The sequence below is a fragment of the Eleutherodactylus coqui genome, chromosome 13, assembly GCF_035609145.1.
Source record: "Eleutherodactylus coqui strain aEleCoq1 chromosome 13, aEleCoq1.hap1, whole genome shotgun sequence".
NCBI lineage: Eukaryota > Metazoa > Chordata > Amphibia > Anura > Eleutherodactylidae > Eleutherodactylus > Eleutherodactylus coqui.
In genome coordinates, this window is record NC_089849.1 from 204,241 (window position 1) to 221,189 (window position 16,949).

General features: G+C 48.4%; 1 protein-coding gene across 1 annotated transcript in view; it reads left to right on the plus strand.

Moving 5' to 3' along the window:
- The window catches only part of LOC136588652 (CCN family member 5-like), a 112,151-nt gene extending 97,564 nt beyond the window's left edge, over positions 1-14,587 (plus strand). The window contains exon 5 of the mRNA XM_066588035.1: positions 14,076-14,587. Coding sequence (XP_066444132.1) covers positions 14,076-14,297 — 222 coding nt within the window. The 3' untranslated portion in view covers positions 14,298-14,587. The remainder of the gene's footprint in view (positions 1-14,075) is intronic.
- The last annotated feature ends 2,362 nt before the right edge of the window (positions 14,588-16,949 follow it).

The window sequence follows — 16,949 nt, forward strand, 5'->3', positions numbered from 1 at the left end:
TGCAGCTTCTTCATTTCTTCTTTTAAAGATGGCGCCGCTGGTCTTCTCCCACGGTGCACCGCGGGTCTTCCCATGGTGCACTCTGGAGTTTCTTCTTCTGTCTTCCGCGTTCCACTGCCGATACAGCCACCTCATTGGCTGATCGGCACCACGTGACGGAGGCGGAGCTTCGATGACGACGCGCAGACCAGCTCTCCGGCGCGCGTGGCCCCATTCACCAGGCAGAAGACCGCACAGCGCAAGCGCGTCTAAAAACGCCAGAAGACAGCGAAATTAGACGGAGCCATGGAGACGGGGACGCCAGCAACGGAGCAGGTAAGTGAATAACTTCTGTATGGCTCATAATTAATGCACGATGTACATTACAAAGTGCATTAATATGGCCATACAGAAGTGTATAACCCCACTTGCTGCCGCGAGACAACCCCTTTAAGGCACTTCAGCGCTTTCTTGGTTTTGCAAATTTTTATTGTAAGTTTATCAGGAACTTTTCTGTAGTCGCCAAGCCATTGACTAATCTAACCAAGAAGGGCGCTGCTTTGGTTAACTGGTCACCTGAGGCGATAGAAGCTATTTTAAGTTTGAAGAAGGCATTCTCATCAGCTCCTATACTGGTACAACCCGATCTTAACTTGCCCTTTGTGGTGGAGGTAGATGCGCCCAAACATGGTGTGGGGGCTGTTTTGTCACAGGGTTCCGCCTCCCTGGCCAAGTTGCAACCATATGCTTTCTTTTCCAAGAAGTTCGGTCCTGCAGAGAGAAACTATGATGTTGGCAATAGAGAATTATTGGCTATCAAATGGGCATTTGAGGAGTGGAGACATTTTCTGGAGCGGGCTAAGCATCAAGTTACAGTATTTACTGATCATAAACATTTGATATATTTAAAGTCTGCCAAATCTCTAAATGCGCGGCAGGCCTGGTGGGCTTTGTTCCTTTCACGTTTTAATTTTTTAGTTACATTGTTACGGTATACTACCCTGGATACGCCAGCCCGGGTTGCCCTGGATCTTACCCGCAACCCCTGTCCCTGTCTACTTGCCTCCACTCCTGGCTAACCCCAGACGGGCAACTGGGCGGTGGTCCCTACTCTATCTAGGGACCGAGGAAGGGACGCTGGTGTACCTGGGTGGAATGGGTATAATACCGACAGGAAAGGCAGATGATAATACCAACACAAAACAACTCTGATAATACTGAGGGACCGAAGGGACAAAAGGTTTCAATAATGACTTGTGAAAGACCCTATGAACCCTCCATGTAGCTGGCAAATCAAGTTCATAAGCGAGAGGATTTACTACCCGTGTGACGACAAAGGGACCCACGTAACGTGGTGCTAGTTTCAACGACGGAACCTTCAATTTGAGATTTCTAGAAGACAAATATACTTTCTGTACCACCCTGTATGGTTCAGATACTGACAGACTCCTCCCACTACGCAACTGCATATGAGCCCCCGTTGCTTTCAGATTCTTCTGTACTTCTTTCCATACTCTCTGCAGCGCATCTGTGGCGACATCAGCTGCAGGACAGGCAGACAGAGTAGAAATAGCTGTAAGGAAGCGAGGATGCTGACCATATACGCAACGGAATGGAGACACCTCAGTGGATGAACAAGTACGGTTGTTTAGCGCAAACTCTGCCAACGGCAGGAATTCTGCCCACTGATGAGCCTTTTCACTAGCAAACAACCGTAAATATTGCACTAAATCCTGGTTCTTCCGCTCCGTCTGACCATTAGTTTGTGGGTGGAATGCTGACGAGAAGGAAAGCGACGTTCCCCGGTTCCTACAGAAGGCTCACCAGAATTGCGCAACAAACTGAACCCCACGATCAGATAGGATGTTCTTGGGAACCCCATGTAGACGAATGATTTCTTTTACAAAAATCTTCGCAAACTTTACAGCAGAAGGTAGCTTCTTTATCGCCACAAAATGTGCCATTTTTGAGAAGCGGTCCACAACAACCAGGATCGTAATGAATTTCTGAGACTCAGGCATATCGGTGATCAAATCTACCGATAAATGCGACCACAGACGAGACGGCACCAGTAACGGTCTCAGGGGCCCCTCCGGACGCCGACGCCGACTTTTACTGCGTGCACAGACAGAGCATCCCTTAACAAAGTCGCGGATCTCCTGAGACATGCCTGGCCACCAGTATTATCTAGAACAAAGATCCAGAGTCCCCTGAACCCCCGGATGACCAGTGAGAACAGATGAGTGAGACTCTTCAATGACCCTGAAACGCAAGGTCTCTGGCACAAACCATCTGCCCTCCGGCACCCCCGAGGGAGCATCCTGCTGACAACTCCATAGACGAGGAACGAGATCAGATTCTACAGCTGCCACCACCACCCCAGGTGCCAAGATATTCTCGGGAGCCACTGTCTCACTTTCCGGAAAACCGAAACTCCGTGAGAGGGCGTCAGCCTTCACGTTCTTCTCCCCTGGAATATACGTAATGATGAGGTTAAACCTGGCGAAAAACAACGCCCACCTGGCCTAACGAGCTGTGAGTCTCTTAGCATTGGCGAGATATACCAAGTTTTATGATCAGTATATACAGTAATGGGATGCCTTTCCCCCTCAAGATGGTGACACTACTCTTCTAGAGACCACTTAATCGCCAACAACTCATGATTACCCACGTCATAGTTACGTTACGACCTCAATGAAGAACGGTCGCCATGCGTCAGGCTGTACTAGTACCGGGGCAGCAGTAAACGCCCTCTTGAGACAACTAAATGCCTCTAGGGCCTCTGGCGACCATCTTACCAAGTTAGCCCCCTTGGTAAGATCGGTCAGGGGCTGAATTTACGGTAAAAATCCACGAAACCTAAAAACCGCTGGAGAGTTTTCAGGTTATCTGGTCTGACCCATTGGGAGATTGCTGCCACTTTATCAGACTCCATCTGAATCTCCGTGGGTGAAATCACATAACCCAGGAAAGACACTTGTTTAGTGCCAAAATTGCATTTCTCCAACTTGACAAAAAGTTGGTACTCACGCAAACGGGTCAGAACCAGCCTCAGGTGCCGCACATGAGAATCCCAGTCTGGGGAGTACACCAGAATGTTATCGAGATATATGACCAAGAATACCCCCAGGAAGTTGTGGAAGACCGCCTTCATAAATCCCTTAAACACAGCGGGGGCATTACAAAGTCCGAAAGGCATGACCAGACATTCAAAATGTCCTAATGGGGTGTTGAACGCGGTCTCCCACTCATCTCCCTCTCGGATGCAAATTAAATTTAAGCCCCTCTTAAGTCCAATTTGGAAAACCAGTGGGCGCTTATTACCTGATTCAATAAGTCAGGAATCAGGGGCAAGGAGCACTGGTTCTTCATGGTAATTTTATTCAAAGCCCGATAATCCACACAAGGCCTCAACGTCCCATCCTTCTTTTCTACAAAGAAAGACCTGCCCCGGCAGGGGACCTGGGCGGCCTGATATGTTGTTTGGCCAGAGACTCTGAGATATAGGACTTAAGGGCTTTGTGCTCATGCTCCGACAAATTGAAAATAGCTCCCTTAGGGATAGGACTGTCGGGGATCAAATCAATGCCACAGTCCCACTCCCTACGGGGGGGGGGGGCAAAGTCTCAGACAGGTTCTTGAAAATCAGACAAATACTCTGGGATAAGTACGGCAACTGCTGAACACACAGGTATAGTAGCTAAGTGACTATGACAGGACAACCCCCAATGTGTCAATTCCAGAGGGGACCAATCAAATCAGGGATTGTGCAGTGCCAACCAGGGCATACCAAGCACTACATCAACAGACCTCCTTTCCATTACTAGGAACAACAGATTCTCTGAATGGAGAACACCCACAGTGAACTGTAAAATAGGAGTCCTTCTTTGTACAACACCCGCAGACAGAGGGGTAGAATCAATACTAGTGAAGCGTATGGCAATCTTTAATGCTGAGAATTCAGTCATCAGAGGTCTGACAATATTTAAATTAATCAAATTGGCGGCAGCACCCAAATCAATAAAGCCTTGACCTGACCGAGTGAAATTCCGGAAGCCAATCTGACAAGGCACCAACAACTTAGGTAGTACCTATGATCCTAGGTGACCCCCCGACAGTTGCCTAGGATCTGAAGTTCTTCCGTCGGTTCAGGCTGATGTTGCATCTGCTTCTGAGGACAGGTCGCTACCCAATGTCTGGCTTTCCCACAATGGAGACAGAGATGCTGAGCCATCCGGAACCATCGCCATTCCTCGGGACTTAGCTGGTCCACTTTCATAGGCTCGGCACCGGAAGTTGGCATGGGAGAAGTGGGAGCAGGTCTGTCGGATTCCCTAGCTTCGCAGGCCTGACGTTTCTCTTTTCTAGATCTCAGCCTCCTGTCAGCTTTGTCTGCCAATTCCATCGCATCATTGAGTGTCACAGGTGCGGAATGGGAAATGAGTAGATCCTTGACAGCGTCAGACAGCCCACACAACAACACGTCTTTAAGGGTGCCATCGTTCCAAGAGGTTTCACCTGCATACTGTCTAAATTTAGAGCAATAGTCCTCTACCCACTGCTGCTCCTGACGTAGAGACATGAGATTAGAGACTGCCAACCCCACATGGTCCGGCTCATCAAAAATACCTCCAAGTTCCCGAAAAAACAAATCAACTGACTCCAGGCAAGCCAAACTCTCGGGTAAGGAGTAGGCCCATGTCTGGGGGGATCCCCGAAGTAAGAACATAATCAATCCAACTTCCTGGGACTCTGAGCCAGATGAGCAAGGCCGCATCCGAAAGTACAATCTACATGCATGCTGGAAAACAAAAAACTTGCTCCTCTCCCCTGAAAACACATCGGGAAGAGTAAACAAAAGGGGCAGCAGAAACATGCACTAACTCCCGCTTCTCCTGGGCCACCATATGACCGGACAGGTCTTGGATCACGCCCACTAAACCCTGCAACTGACTTGCGAGGGTACTCATGGCCTCCATTGGAGAGCAAAAAACAAAATCCGCTGGGCAAGTTATTATATTACGGTATACTACCCTGGATACGCCAGCCCGGGTTGCCCTGGATCTTAACCGCAACCCCTGTCCCTGCCTACTTGCCTCCACTCCTGGCTAACCCCAGGCGGGCAACTGGGCGGTGGTCCCTACTCTATTTAGGGACCGAGGAAGGGACGCTGGCGTACCTGGGTGGAATGGGTAGAATACCGACAGGAAAGGCAAATGATAATACCAACACGAAACAACTCTGATAATACTGAGGCAGATGGAAAAACCTGGCAGATAGTAACAAGAAAGCAGACAAGCTGACAGAGGCAGGAGACCTACAGATGCAGACTAGCTAACTCTCTGAACGAAACCAGTACCTGGCAATGATTGCAGTCACTGCCAGACTTTTAAACCAAAGCCTCCACCCAGAGGTGGAGAGAGGGAGGCAGCCAGCTCCCAACCGCACATAAAAAGGGAGCTCATGCATGGCAGCTGCACTCACCGGTGCGCGCGCACGGTGCCGCGAGCCACCAGCACACCGCCGGCCAGACACCCGCGCCCCCGGCAGCCAGACCACAAGCCGGGGGACACGCCCCGACCGCGGGGCCCAGCACCCCGCCGCCCTGGGAGGAGCAGCAACCGCCGCACGGTAACATACATACATTCTAGGTTCTAAGAATGTTAGAACTGATGCCTTATCCCATAGTTTTGGAGCCCCTGAGCTGGAAGATTCCCATTCTCAGGGGATCTTGTCACCTGTGATAGTAGTGTTGGCCTTGACGTCAGATGTATCCAATCAGATTTTGGCAGCCCAGGCTGAGGCGCCAGTTTCTCTTCCCGAGAGAGCTTTTTGTACCTAGTACCTGGTGGTTGCAGGTGCTGAAGGAGGTTCATACATCGGTCTTAGCAGGGCACCCGGGAATCCGTAGTACATTAGAATTATGCAAACGTTTGTACTGGTGGTCGCGGATGGCCCTGGATGTCAGGAGTTTTGTGGAAGCCTGTACCACCTGCGCTCATGGGAAGAGTGTCAGGAGACGTCCCGAGAGGGGCCCATTATGCCACTGCCTGTTCCATCTAGACCATGGTCGCACTTATCCATGGATTTTATTACCGATTTGCCCGTCTCTCAAGGGTATTCGGTAATATGGGTGGTAGTTGACCGTTTTTCTAAGATGACTCATTTTGTGCCATTGAAGAAGTTACCATTGGCATCCATTTTTATTAAGGAAGTTGTACGGTTGCATGGCATCCCCGATGATTTTGTGTCAGATCAGGGGGTACAATTTGTGGCCCGCTTTTGGCGTGCATTCTGTAAGAACTTGGGAGTGGGGTTGTCATTCTCCACGGCCTTTCACCCAGAATCTAATGGGCAGACGGAATGCATGAACCAAGAACTTATCCAGTATCTCAGTAATAATCATTGCGTTCGGTACCTCGCCATTTTTCTGTAATGTGAGTTATAACCCCAGATGTTCTTTGGGGGTTTCTTCGGTTTCCGAGAATCCCGCAGCTGATGCTAGAATTGCCAAGCTTGAGGAGGTTTGGGGTGAGGTCCGACGGAATTTAGAACAAGCCAGGAGAGGCATGCTAAGGGGTGGTGCCAACAGACGCACCATCTCGGATTCTTTTTTCAGTTGGTAAGTTGGTGTATCTTTCCTCCAAGAATTTGAGATTAAAGGTCCCTGCAATGAAATTAGCCTCACATTTTGTGGGACCTTTCCCTGTTACCGGAGTCATCAATCCGGTGGCTTTTGAGTTGGCATTACCAGAGTCATGGAGGATTCATATTGTTTTTCATAAATCTTTGTTGAAGAAATACGTCCCTCCTGTGGAAGAAATTTGAGTGGCCAAGCATGGCCACCCAGGACCTTGGCCTCTGCCCACACCCTCAACAAACGTGGGCATAAAGTGGACTCAGATGCTGGTACATCTAAGCATCTGCACAATTCAACAACCCTTTCTAAAATAAAAGATTTCTTTTAAGCAGGAGGTGTCGCAAAAGTTGCCACCACAGGTATACAGTGACCCTGTGTCTCATAAAATCAGTCACGCTTCCTGTGAACGCTCCAATCCAGTATCTCGTGGTAACACGAGAGATAATACATGGCGACCAGCGCTGACCCCCAGGGATGCGTGCGTTTATCAGGCCTAAACCAATCCGTCTGTTTACCACTCAGGGCATTATACGTCAGCGGACATCCAAATACAGGCAGTGTACAATGAATTGTCCTGTTATACAGCCAGGAGGCTTGCAAATGCCTTGTGCGCACTACTGGTCCCAGGCAGCCAAATCGCTGATGCACACAATGAGAGGAGTAGTAGTCCTAGAAAGGACTGTTGGGTTACAATTATTCCAATCCCGTGTCACCTTCGTCACAAATTTGTCAGGAGCCACAAACGTGGGCATAAAGTGGATGCTAGTACTTCTAACCATCAGCACAATTCAACAACCCATTCTTAAACAAAAGATTGCCTTAAAACTGGAGGTGTCGCAAAAGATACCACCACAGGTATACAGTGAACCTGTGAAAGTCTCATTAAATCCATTACAGTGCCTTTGATCGCTACAAGGACAGCATGAACCGTGAAGAAATTGTAGTGTGCAAAGCAGGACAATTCATTCTGTGTATGTGTCAGATAGCTCAACACCCCGCTGGGAAACCTTTGTGTACCCAGAGTATAGGTGAACCCCTGAAACATTTGTGTACCCAGAGTATAGGCAAACCCCTGAAACCTTTGTGTACCCAGAGTATAGGTGAACCCCTGAAACCTTTCTGTATCAAGAGTAAAGGCGACCCCTTGAAACATTGGTGTACCAAGAGTATAGGCGAACTCCTGAAACATTTGTGTACCAAGAGTATAAGTGAACCTCTGAAACATTTGTGTACCAAGAGTATTGGCGACCCCCTGAAACATTTGTGTACCCAGAGTATAGGCGAACTCCTGAAGCATTTGTGTACCCAGAGTATAGGCGAACTCCTGAAACATTTGTGTACCCAGAGTATAGGCGAACTCCTGAAGCATTTCTGTACCGAGTATAGGTGACCCCCTTAAAAAAAACATTTCTGTTCCAAGACTATAGGCGACCCCCTTAAAACATTTCTGTACCAAGAGTATAGGCGACCCCCTGAAACATTTGTGTACCCAGAGTATAGGCGACCCCCTTAAAACATTTGTGTACCAAGAGTATAGGCGAACCCCTGAAACATTTGTGTACCAAGAGTATAGGCGAACCCCTGAAACATTTGTGTACCAAGACTATAGGCGACTCCCAGAAAAATTGGTGTACCAAGAGTATAGGTGAACCCCTGAAAAATTGGTGTACCAAGAGTACAGGTGTACCCCAGAAAACTTTGTTTACCCAGAGTGCAGGTAAAACCCAGAAACATTTTTTAAAGATAGAGCTCGTAGTTGCTTAATTTGCTAACAGAGCCTGGAGGCAGCCCTCCGAAAAAATTTGTTTTAACAGAGCCTTTTAGCCCTCTGAAATATTGGCTGTTCAGCGTAATGGCATGCTGGTTTAGGAGGAGGAAGATCAGAGAGGGATAGACCAAGCTACTTCTCCCCTTTTTTGGGGTGGTAGAGGGTGCATGGTTCTTCTGTTCCAGCTTAAAGAATCTTTATGTTCTGCTGCTTTGCACCGGTGGACAAGAGAAGTCTGGGGAAATTCAGCCTTTGTTCATCTTAATGAGTGTAAGCCTGTCAGCGTTGTCAGTTGACAGGCGGGTACGCTTATCCGTGATGACCCCCCCCCAGCAGCACTAAACACCATCTCTGATAAGACGCTAGCGGCAGAGCAGGCCAGCACCTCCAAGGCATACAGCGCAAGTTCGTGCCATGTGTCCAGCTTTGACACCCAATAGTTGTATGGAGCAGAGGCATCACGGAGGATGTTGGTACAGTCGGCTATGTACTCCCTGACAATCTTTTTACAGTGTTCCCTCCGACTCACCCTAGACTGGGGAGTGGTGACACAGTCTGGCTGGGGAGCCATAAAACTGGCAAAGGCCTTGGAGAGTGTTCCCCTTGCTCCGCTAGACATGCTGCCTGATCCCTGCACTTCCCCTGCTAGTTGGCCCACTGAACTACGTCCTCAACCGCTACCATTGTCAGATGGGAAGTTTAGCATCAGCTTTTCCACCAGGGCCTTGTGGTATTGCATCACTCTCGTACCCCTTTCCTCTTCGGGAATGAGAGTGGAAAGGTTCTCCTTATACCGTGGGTCGAGAAGGGTGAACACCCAGTAATCCTGGTTGGCCAGAATGCATCTAACGCGAGGGTCATGGGAAAGGCAGCCTAACATGAAGTCAGCCATGTGTGCCAGGGTACCAGTATGCAACGCATCGCTGTCCTCACTAGGAGGATGACTTTCATGATCCCCCTCCTCCTCCTCTTCAGCCCATACACGCTGAACAGATTTGAGGGAAGTAGCATGGGTATTCTCTGCAATGTGGGCAGCAGTCTCTTCCCCCTCCTTCTTCTGCCCCCTCCTCCTCCTGCAATACGCACTGAGAAACAGATGTGAGGGTGGTCTGGCTATCAAGCGACATATTGTCATCCACCATCTTCTGTTCTAACCGCAAAGCCTCAGCCTTTATGCTTAGCAGCGAATTTCTCAGCAGGCAAAGCAGTGGGATGGTTACGCTGCTAATGGCCGCATCGCTGCTCACCATTTGTGTAGACTCTTCAAAGTTTCCTAAGACCTGACAGATGTCAGACATCCATGCCCACTCCTCTGTGAAGAACTGCGGAGGCTGACTACCACTCTGACGGCCATGTTGCAGCTGGTATTCTATAATGGCTCAATGCTGCTCGTAAAGCCTGGCTAACATGTGCAACATAGAATTCCAGTGCTTGGGCATGTCTCACAACAGTCGGTGCACTGGCAGCTGGAAGCGATGTTGCAGTGTCCTGAGGGTGGCAGCATCTGTGCTGGACTTCCTGAAATGTGCGCACATGCAACGCACCTTGCTGAGCAGGTCAGACAAATGGGGGTAGTTTTTCAGAAAACGCTCAACAACCAGATTGAACACGTGCGCCAGGCATGGCACGTGTGTGAGTCTGCCAAGCTGCAGAGCTGCCACCAGGTTACGCCCATTGTCACACACAACCATGCCTGGTTGGAGGTTCAATGGCGAAAGCCACAGATCGGTCTGCTCCGTCAAACCCTGTAACAGCTCTTGCGCAGTGTGCCTCTTGTCTCCCAAGCTGAGTAGTTTCAGCACAGCCTGCTGGCGCTTCCCCACCGCAGGGCTGCAGCGCCTCGAGATACCGACTGCAGGCGACGTGCTCACATGTGGTAATCAAGGTGGAGTTGGAGGAGTAGGAGGAGGGGTGGTGTTTGGAGGAGGTGGCATAATACGCCAGAGAAACCATCACCGAGGTAGGACCCACAATCCTTGGTGTGGGTGGCATGTGAGCGGACCCAGGGTCAGACTAGGTCCAGCCTCCACCAAGTTCACCCAATGTGCCGTTAGGGAGATGTAGTGTCCCTGCCTGCCAGTACTTGTCCACGTGTCTGTGGTTAAGTGGACCTTCCCAGTAACCGCATTGGTGAGGGCACGGTTTATGTTGCGGGAGACATGCTGGTGTAGGGCGGGAACAGCGCATCGGGAAAAATAGTGGCAACTGGGGACCGAGTACCGAGGGACCACCACTGCCATCAGGTTGCGGAAAGCCTCAGTTTCTACTAGTCTGTATGGCAGCATCTCTAGGCTGAGTAATTTTGCAATATGCACGTTTAAAGATTGTGCATGCGGGTGGGTGGCCGCATATTTCTGCTTTCGTTCCAAGGCTTGGGTTAGCGACAGCTGAACGCTGCACTGGGACACATTGGTGTAGGCAGTGGAGGACCATGGAGGTGAGGGTGTGGGTACAGGCCGGAAGGCGCTCGTGCCTGCGTCCTCAGAGGGGGATTGCATCTCTGTGCCAGGTTGTGACACTGAGGAAAAGGCAGTGGTGTGACTCGGAGGTGGTGAATGGCCTTCGTTCCACCTCATAGGGTGCTTAGCCATCATATGCGTGCGCATGCTGGTGGTGGTGAGGCCGGTAGTGGTGGCTCCTCTGCTGATCTTGGTGCGGCACAGGTTCAACACCACCGTTTGTTGGTCGTCTGCGCTATCAATAAAAAACTTCCAGACCTTCGAACACCTAACCCTCTGCATGGAGGCTTGCCACTAGGGGGTGCTGTGGGGAACAGTTGGTGGATTATTTGCTCTGGCCCTGCTTCTCCCCCTGGCCACCTCACTGCCTCTTCCAACCTGTTCTGCTGCTGCACTTGCCTCCCCCTCTAAAGACCTGTCTTCAGTAGGCTTAGCAAGCCAGGTGGGGTCAGTCACCTCATCATCCACCAGCTCTTCCTCTGAATCCTCTGTCTGCTCCTTCCTCAGATTTACTGCCCTAACAACAACCTCACTGACAGACAACTGTGTCTCATTCTCATCATCCACAAATAGCTCTTGAGACATTACTTGGAAGTGCCCAGCCTCATCACCCTGAGTCTGTGAAAGGTCAAAATTTTGGGCATTGGTCACGACAAACTCCTCACGTGGCTGTGGAACCTTTTTTTCAGACTCAGTGCAGGACCCAAGAAGAGTTCTTGGGAGTATGCCTGTTCATAATCTCTCCTTTTCCTGGAGGGACCAGGCTGGGAGGAAGGAGAAGCAGCCTGAGGATTCAGAGGTGCATTGCCTTGGATGGCAGGAGTGGACTGCGTGGAAGACTGGGTGTTGGATAAAGTACTGGAGGCGTTATCCGCTATCCACGTCATCACCTAATCGCACGGTTGTGCTTTTAATAATGGTTTATCACGCGGACCTGCAAAATGTGATATGAAGCTGGGGAGAGGAGATACGCGGCGCTCTACTAATCTCTCAGCAGCAGACACTGTTTCACCCCACCCAGGACCTTGGCCTATGCCCACACCCTCATTCAGACGCCCACGGCCTCGACCCTTACCCCAAGTCTTCACCATGTTGAATAAAGCACTTGGATGAAATGCTACGCAAAATGCAAGTTATGCTGCATACACTTATAGGCCAAAATAGACAGAATAATCAGTGTATACTATTGTTAGATAGCGCCAATTCACAGACTCCCAGAGACTGGTATATACTGTACGCACTCAACAGGCACAGAAAAATTAAAACGTGTATACTGCTGTTGAATAGCACTAATTTACAGACCCCCAGAAACTGGTATATAGTGTGCTTGAAAAAAAATCTGTGCGCACTACTGGTCCCAGCCAGCCAAAATGCTGATGCACAGAATGAGAGGAGTAGTAGTAGTCCTAAAAAGCACTGTTGGGTTCTGGTAGTCAGGATCCATACATTAACACTTTCCCTGTCTAGCATTGCTAGCAGCAGCTCTATCCCTAATATCATGCAGCATGCGTCTGAGGTGAGCCACGAGCGGCAACAGTTTAAGTACTTGGTGATCACCTGATCAGCCCAGCCAGTCACTGCTGTAGATGTGCAGAGGGTTGGTACGTCATAGCAGGAAGTGGTAAAGCCTTCCCTACATGTTTAGTGGCTAAAAAATGTCGATAAACATGCGGGGAGTTGACGATAAAGTTTCTCTAGCACCGCGTGGTGCTCGGGCGAGTAACAAGCACCAACAAGTATGCTCGCTCATCTCTATTAAAGTCCTTTTGCCTTAGTGGCTTAATGGGGGTAAACAGTTCAATGTCTCTGGTACATTAGAGCAGTGTTCCCCAACTCCAGTCCTTAGGGACCACCAACAGGTCATGTTTTCAGGATTTACTCAGTATTGCACTGATGATGTAATTATTGTCGGTGCCTCGAGCATTGCCACAGGTGTTCTTACCATAGGATATCCTGAAAACATGACCTGTTGGTGGTCCCTGAGGACTGGAGTTGGGGACCCCTGCATTACAGTCTTTTTTATTTAGAATTTACATCCATTTTGATTTTTGTGCTGCTGGATTACCTGGGACATGTAAATTTCTTATTCCTCTTCTTCCAAGGTCCAGCCAGGGGGCGGGGCAACACTGCTCCAAGAGCCTACTCCCAACGGTGCTACTGAAGAGAGGCTGTCCAAGTTTCTCCTACACTGGGCCGCAGTTCTGGATGGTGTGGCAGAGGAAGGCTCCTTACTGGCAGCTGGTTTTGAGAAGGGAGGGCACAACTCCCTCCAAAGCAGCAGGTGCTCTCGAGCACTAAAGTATATCTGCACCCTGGGATCCTCAAAGTCCCATACATAGGGATGCGGCATTAAAGTGCGGGCCAGTCGATTGTCCCTATGGACCACAATCCAGGGGAGAGGCAGCTCCTCTAACCCGCATGGCCACAGTCACGGAGCTTGCCTGGACCACATGGTATCCTTGGGTGGGACTGCCATCCAGGAATTGGCAAAACCCACCATGTTGCCGGTCCTCCTAGGCCAGGCAGGCTGAAGAGGACTTTTCTTTTCAGCCGTGTCCTCTATCTCAACTGGCGTGTCTTTATCCTCTACTTCCTGGAGGTCCCCAGGATCACCCCAGAGAAATCAGGGTCTGGGTGGCGGGTACTCCTTGGACTGTTTGGCCACTTGGAACAGCCCGAGAATGCATTCTGACCATAGGTCTGTAGAAAGTGTTTTGAGCCCAGGAGTCTGTAACAGCAGGTGACTCCTCTCCTTTTGGGCTTCTGCAAGTACATTTAGTAGGGGTGGTCACAGTGCATCAACATAAGACATACATGTATGACATTCATGGAGGGGACCATGATTATGCATTGGGCCACTACAGTGCCAAAGCTATATATATTTATCCATGGCGTGATGGTGGTGGCTGCCGCTGTAACCTCCCTATATATTCCTCTCAGTACACTGAATAGGTTATAAGAGAGCGAACCCTTCCTTCTGTCACTGCAGGATACAGAGAAAACTTCCGCATCCTTCTCCTATAGGATTCACAGACTCTGACCATTACTGCAGGTTGTAAGAAGAACCCCCGAACCCAACAGAAGCCTCAGTGGCCCAACTTATGACTCCTGACATGGAGTTCCCTGTATTTGTCTCTTATGAAGTGGCTATTCTCCATAAGATTTGCTCTTTAATCCTTTCATAGAGTCTTTGATAAAAGTTGTATGCTGACAGATCTTCTTCCTTCAGGCAGGAACATCTTGTGTCTCCGTCCTACAATCCTCTCATCCGGTTAGACTGGAGTTTCCGGGATGCATCAGTTTCCGAAGCTTCTTCCTAAGGTTCTGCGGCTCATGTGGTTTGAAGAATTGCATCCCACATCAGACGACAACAGAGATGGTAGAATTTCAGTGCAAAGAAGGAGTAACCAGGCGATTAATGATGTTCATTATCTCGTGTGTCTGCCAGTAGTACATGTGAAGTCATGGAGAGCGTGCAACGAGGGCGTCAGAGATCCCCCTGATGTCAGATCCATCGTATGGGATGACTCCTGGCGCAGAGCTTTCATAGATGCTATGTGGGTTGACAATCAGTTTTTTTATTTTTTATGGACAATTTACAAAAAAATCATGGACAGTGAATATTTTTTATGGACATATTGTAATACCAAAATAAACTCTAAAGATTCTTAGTAGCGTAAGTCTACGGCCGATGACCATATCAGGAGTGCTCACTATGTAAAATGACGATACTTATGATAATCTGTACAAACTCTTTCAGCTTCATAAACAATTCTGGATACTGGAAAAATGTACCCTACATTTACAGACCGTCTAAAAATGAACGGACTGTTGGCAACCCTGATGCTACGAGCCCTTCAGTATTATGGAGCTGTATAAGACAATGGAGACTACAGTAAGTATTTTGGCACTTCGCCTCCATTCTCTTGTCATGCACTAATGACTGCAGGCTACACGGCAAGAGATTGGAGATGGTAACCATGGACATATGTAGTTCAGCATAGGAGCTGTAGACACTAATGGCTGGAGAATATTAATAGGACTATTTGCATTATTCTGGATAAAACATGAGATTTCGTGCCCCACTTTCTAATATCAAGTCTCAATACATTATAGGGCCACCCCAGCACAAACACATTTTTCCATACCTATTTCCTCACCTGATTGCACTCTGGAGGTCTCTGTTGTGTATTCCAGCCCCTTTCATGCTGTGCAGCCCCCTGTATGATACTTATCAGCCATCATCTTGAGAGTGAGAAATTTAACTTTTACTTTCACATCAATCCCATGATGCATCAGCACAGCATTAGCTAACATAATACCATGCCGCCTGCTGGGTGGACAGTTTCATTGTCATTACCTTCTGTATTGATCTATATAAGCTTCATCCCATAAATCAGTAGGGTGAGCTGTGATCTCCACTAATCTAGCTGTGTGATTGTCATCAGTAATCTTAATAGTGTCTGCAGTTAAGCAGGTTCGGAGGTAGGATTCATGCACCAGCATCATACAGACTGAGAAACTGATCTAAGTGGCGATCACATGATCATCGGAGGAGGAGGCCGCGGGCTTCAGACAGTAAAAAATGAATAACCGAAGTAACGCTAGCTAACTTATATTTACTAATGAATGAATAAAAAAGAATCACTGGAGTGGCCCTTTAGAATGTGAAAGCTGAAAATTTCTGGAGGTGGCACATCCAGCATGGCTGCATCTAATCGCTCCCTCCACGCTGATACTGGGATACCAACGTTATATGTGTCATCTTGACACTCATCTGAAGCCCAGGAGAGGATGAGGCAACAATTTTAACAATCTCGCGGAGGTCCTGAGGAGTAAAAGCCTGTATAGCTGTGGAGGCCCACACCCTGAGTCTCTCTGGCATCGCTACTGTGATAAAGCACCTACGGCCGAGACATAGTGACTCTGGTGGTGCCCAGAGAATTGGCTGGAGACTCCCTGCCTTACCTGTCAGAGATGCAAGCATTACACCCTGTGGATCGAGTGACTGGACGGATGGACAGACACCACAGAAGTCATTTTTCTCCCTGTGAAGTGCTTGGCGATACGACAGTCAAATCCATTGGAGCCACAGTCATGGAGAGAGTGAGGTCCGTCGTGAATTGCTCTCTAGTCAGAAATATTGCATCTGAAAGCTAAGAGGGGAGGCTGGACCCACATGGGGAGAATCCCCCACGGCAAACATACTCTGCATTATCCGTGAACACTGTTCCGTGTATTTGAGCAGTTTTGGCAGGTTCTGAGTCTGTCATGGACAGGCGGATGTTGTAAATACCCTCCATTGAGATTACAGATATACTTCACACCCTAAACATAAACCGGGCCACCTTGTACTCTGGATAGGATCAGAAATCCTTAAACCTTTGATAAGGATAATTCTACAACCTACAGACTCTATAGAACTCCTTCACAGGGGGTCTAATACTTTTTATCTAACAGTAAAACAGACTTAGTAATTCTATTTGAATAGTCTACGATGCTTATCTGAAGAATGGATCAAATTGGACTACGTTACTTGTCCATGTCTAGAATTTCCATATATCATTGGTCTTGCCATTGGCGAAGAACTTTTACATATATTTTCAAGACTATAATAACGGAATTGGACATCGTAGCCGTGTTAGAATATAAACACAATCTCTGCAAGTTTGAGCTGAATTATTATCAATGACTAGATAGGACCTAGGTTAGACCTACTTATGGGAGGCCCGGAAAATGATACTTACCAGCTTACAACAGAGATGAAACCTGTCCTTTGTCTAATGACTATAGAAGCTGCTTTTTTCTTGGTGGCCGTGATACAAGGTGATGGACAAATATCTAAAGAGATCTAACGCATATAATACACCCCAACCCAATCCTTTTTCCTACTCTCTCTAGGGCTAAAACTAATTTAGTTAAAACTAATTCAAAAATGATGCAGGCCAAAAATAAGAAAGATAAGTCATCTTTGAAATTTACACAGAAATCCTCACAATCAACCCAGGAACAATATGTTTTACAAGACCTTCTCAACAATAACGACTGAACGTCTCCATAAACATCTCCAGTCATAGTCCTGCTTACACGACAAAACCCTGAG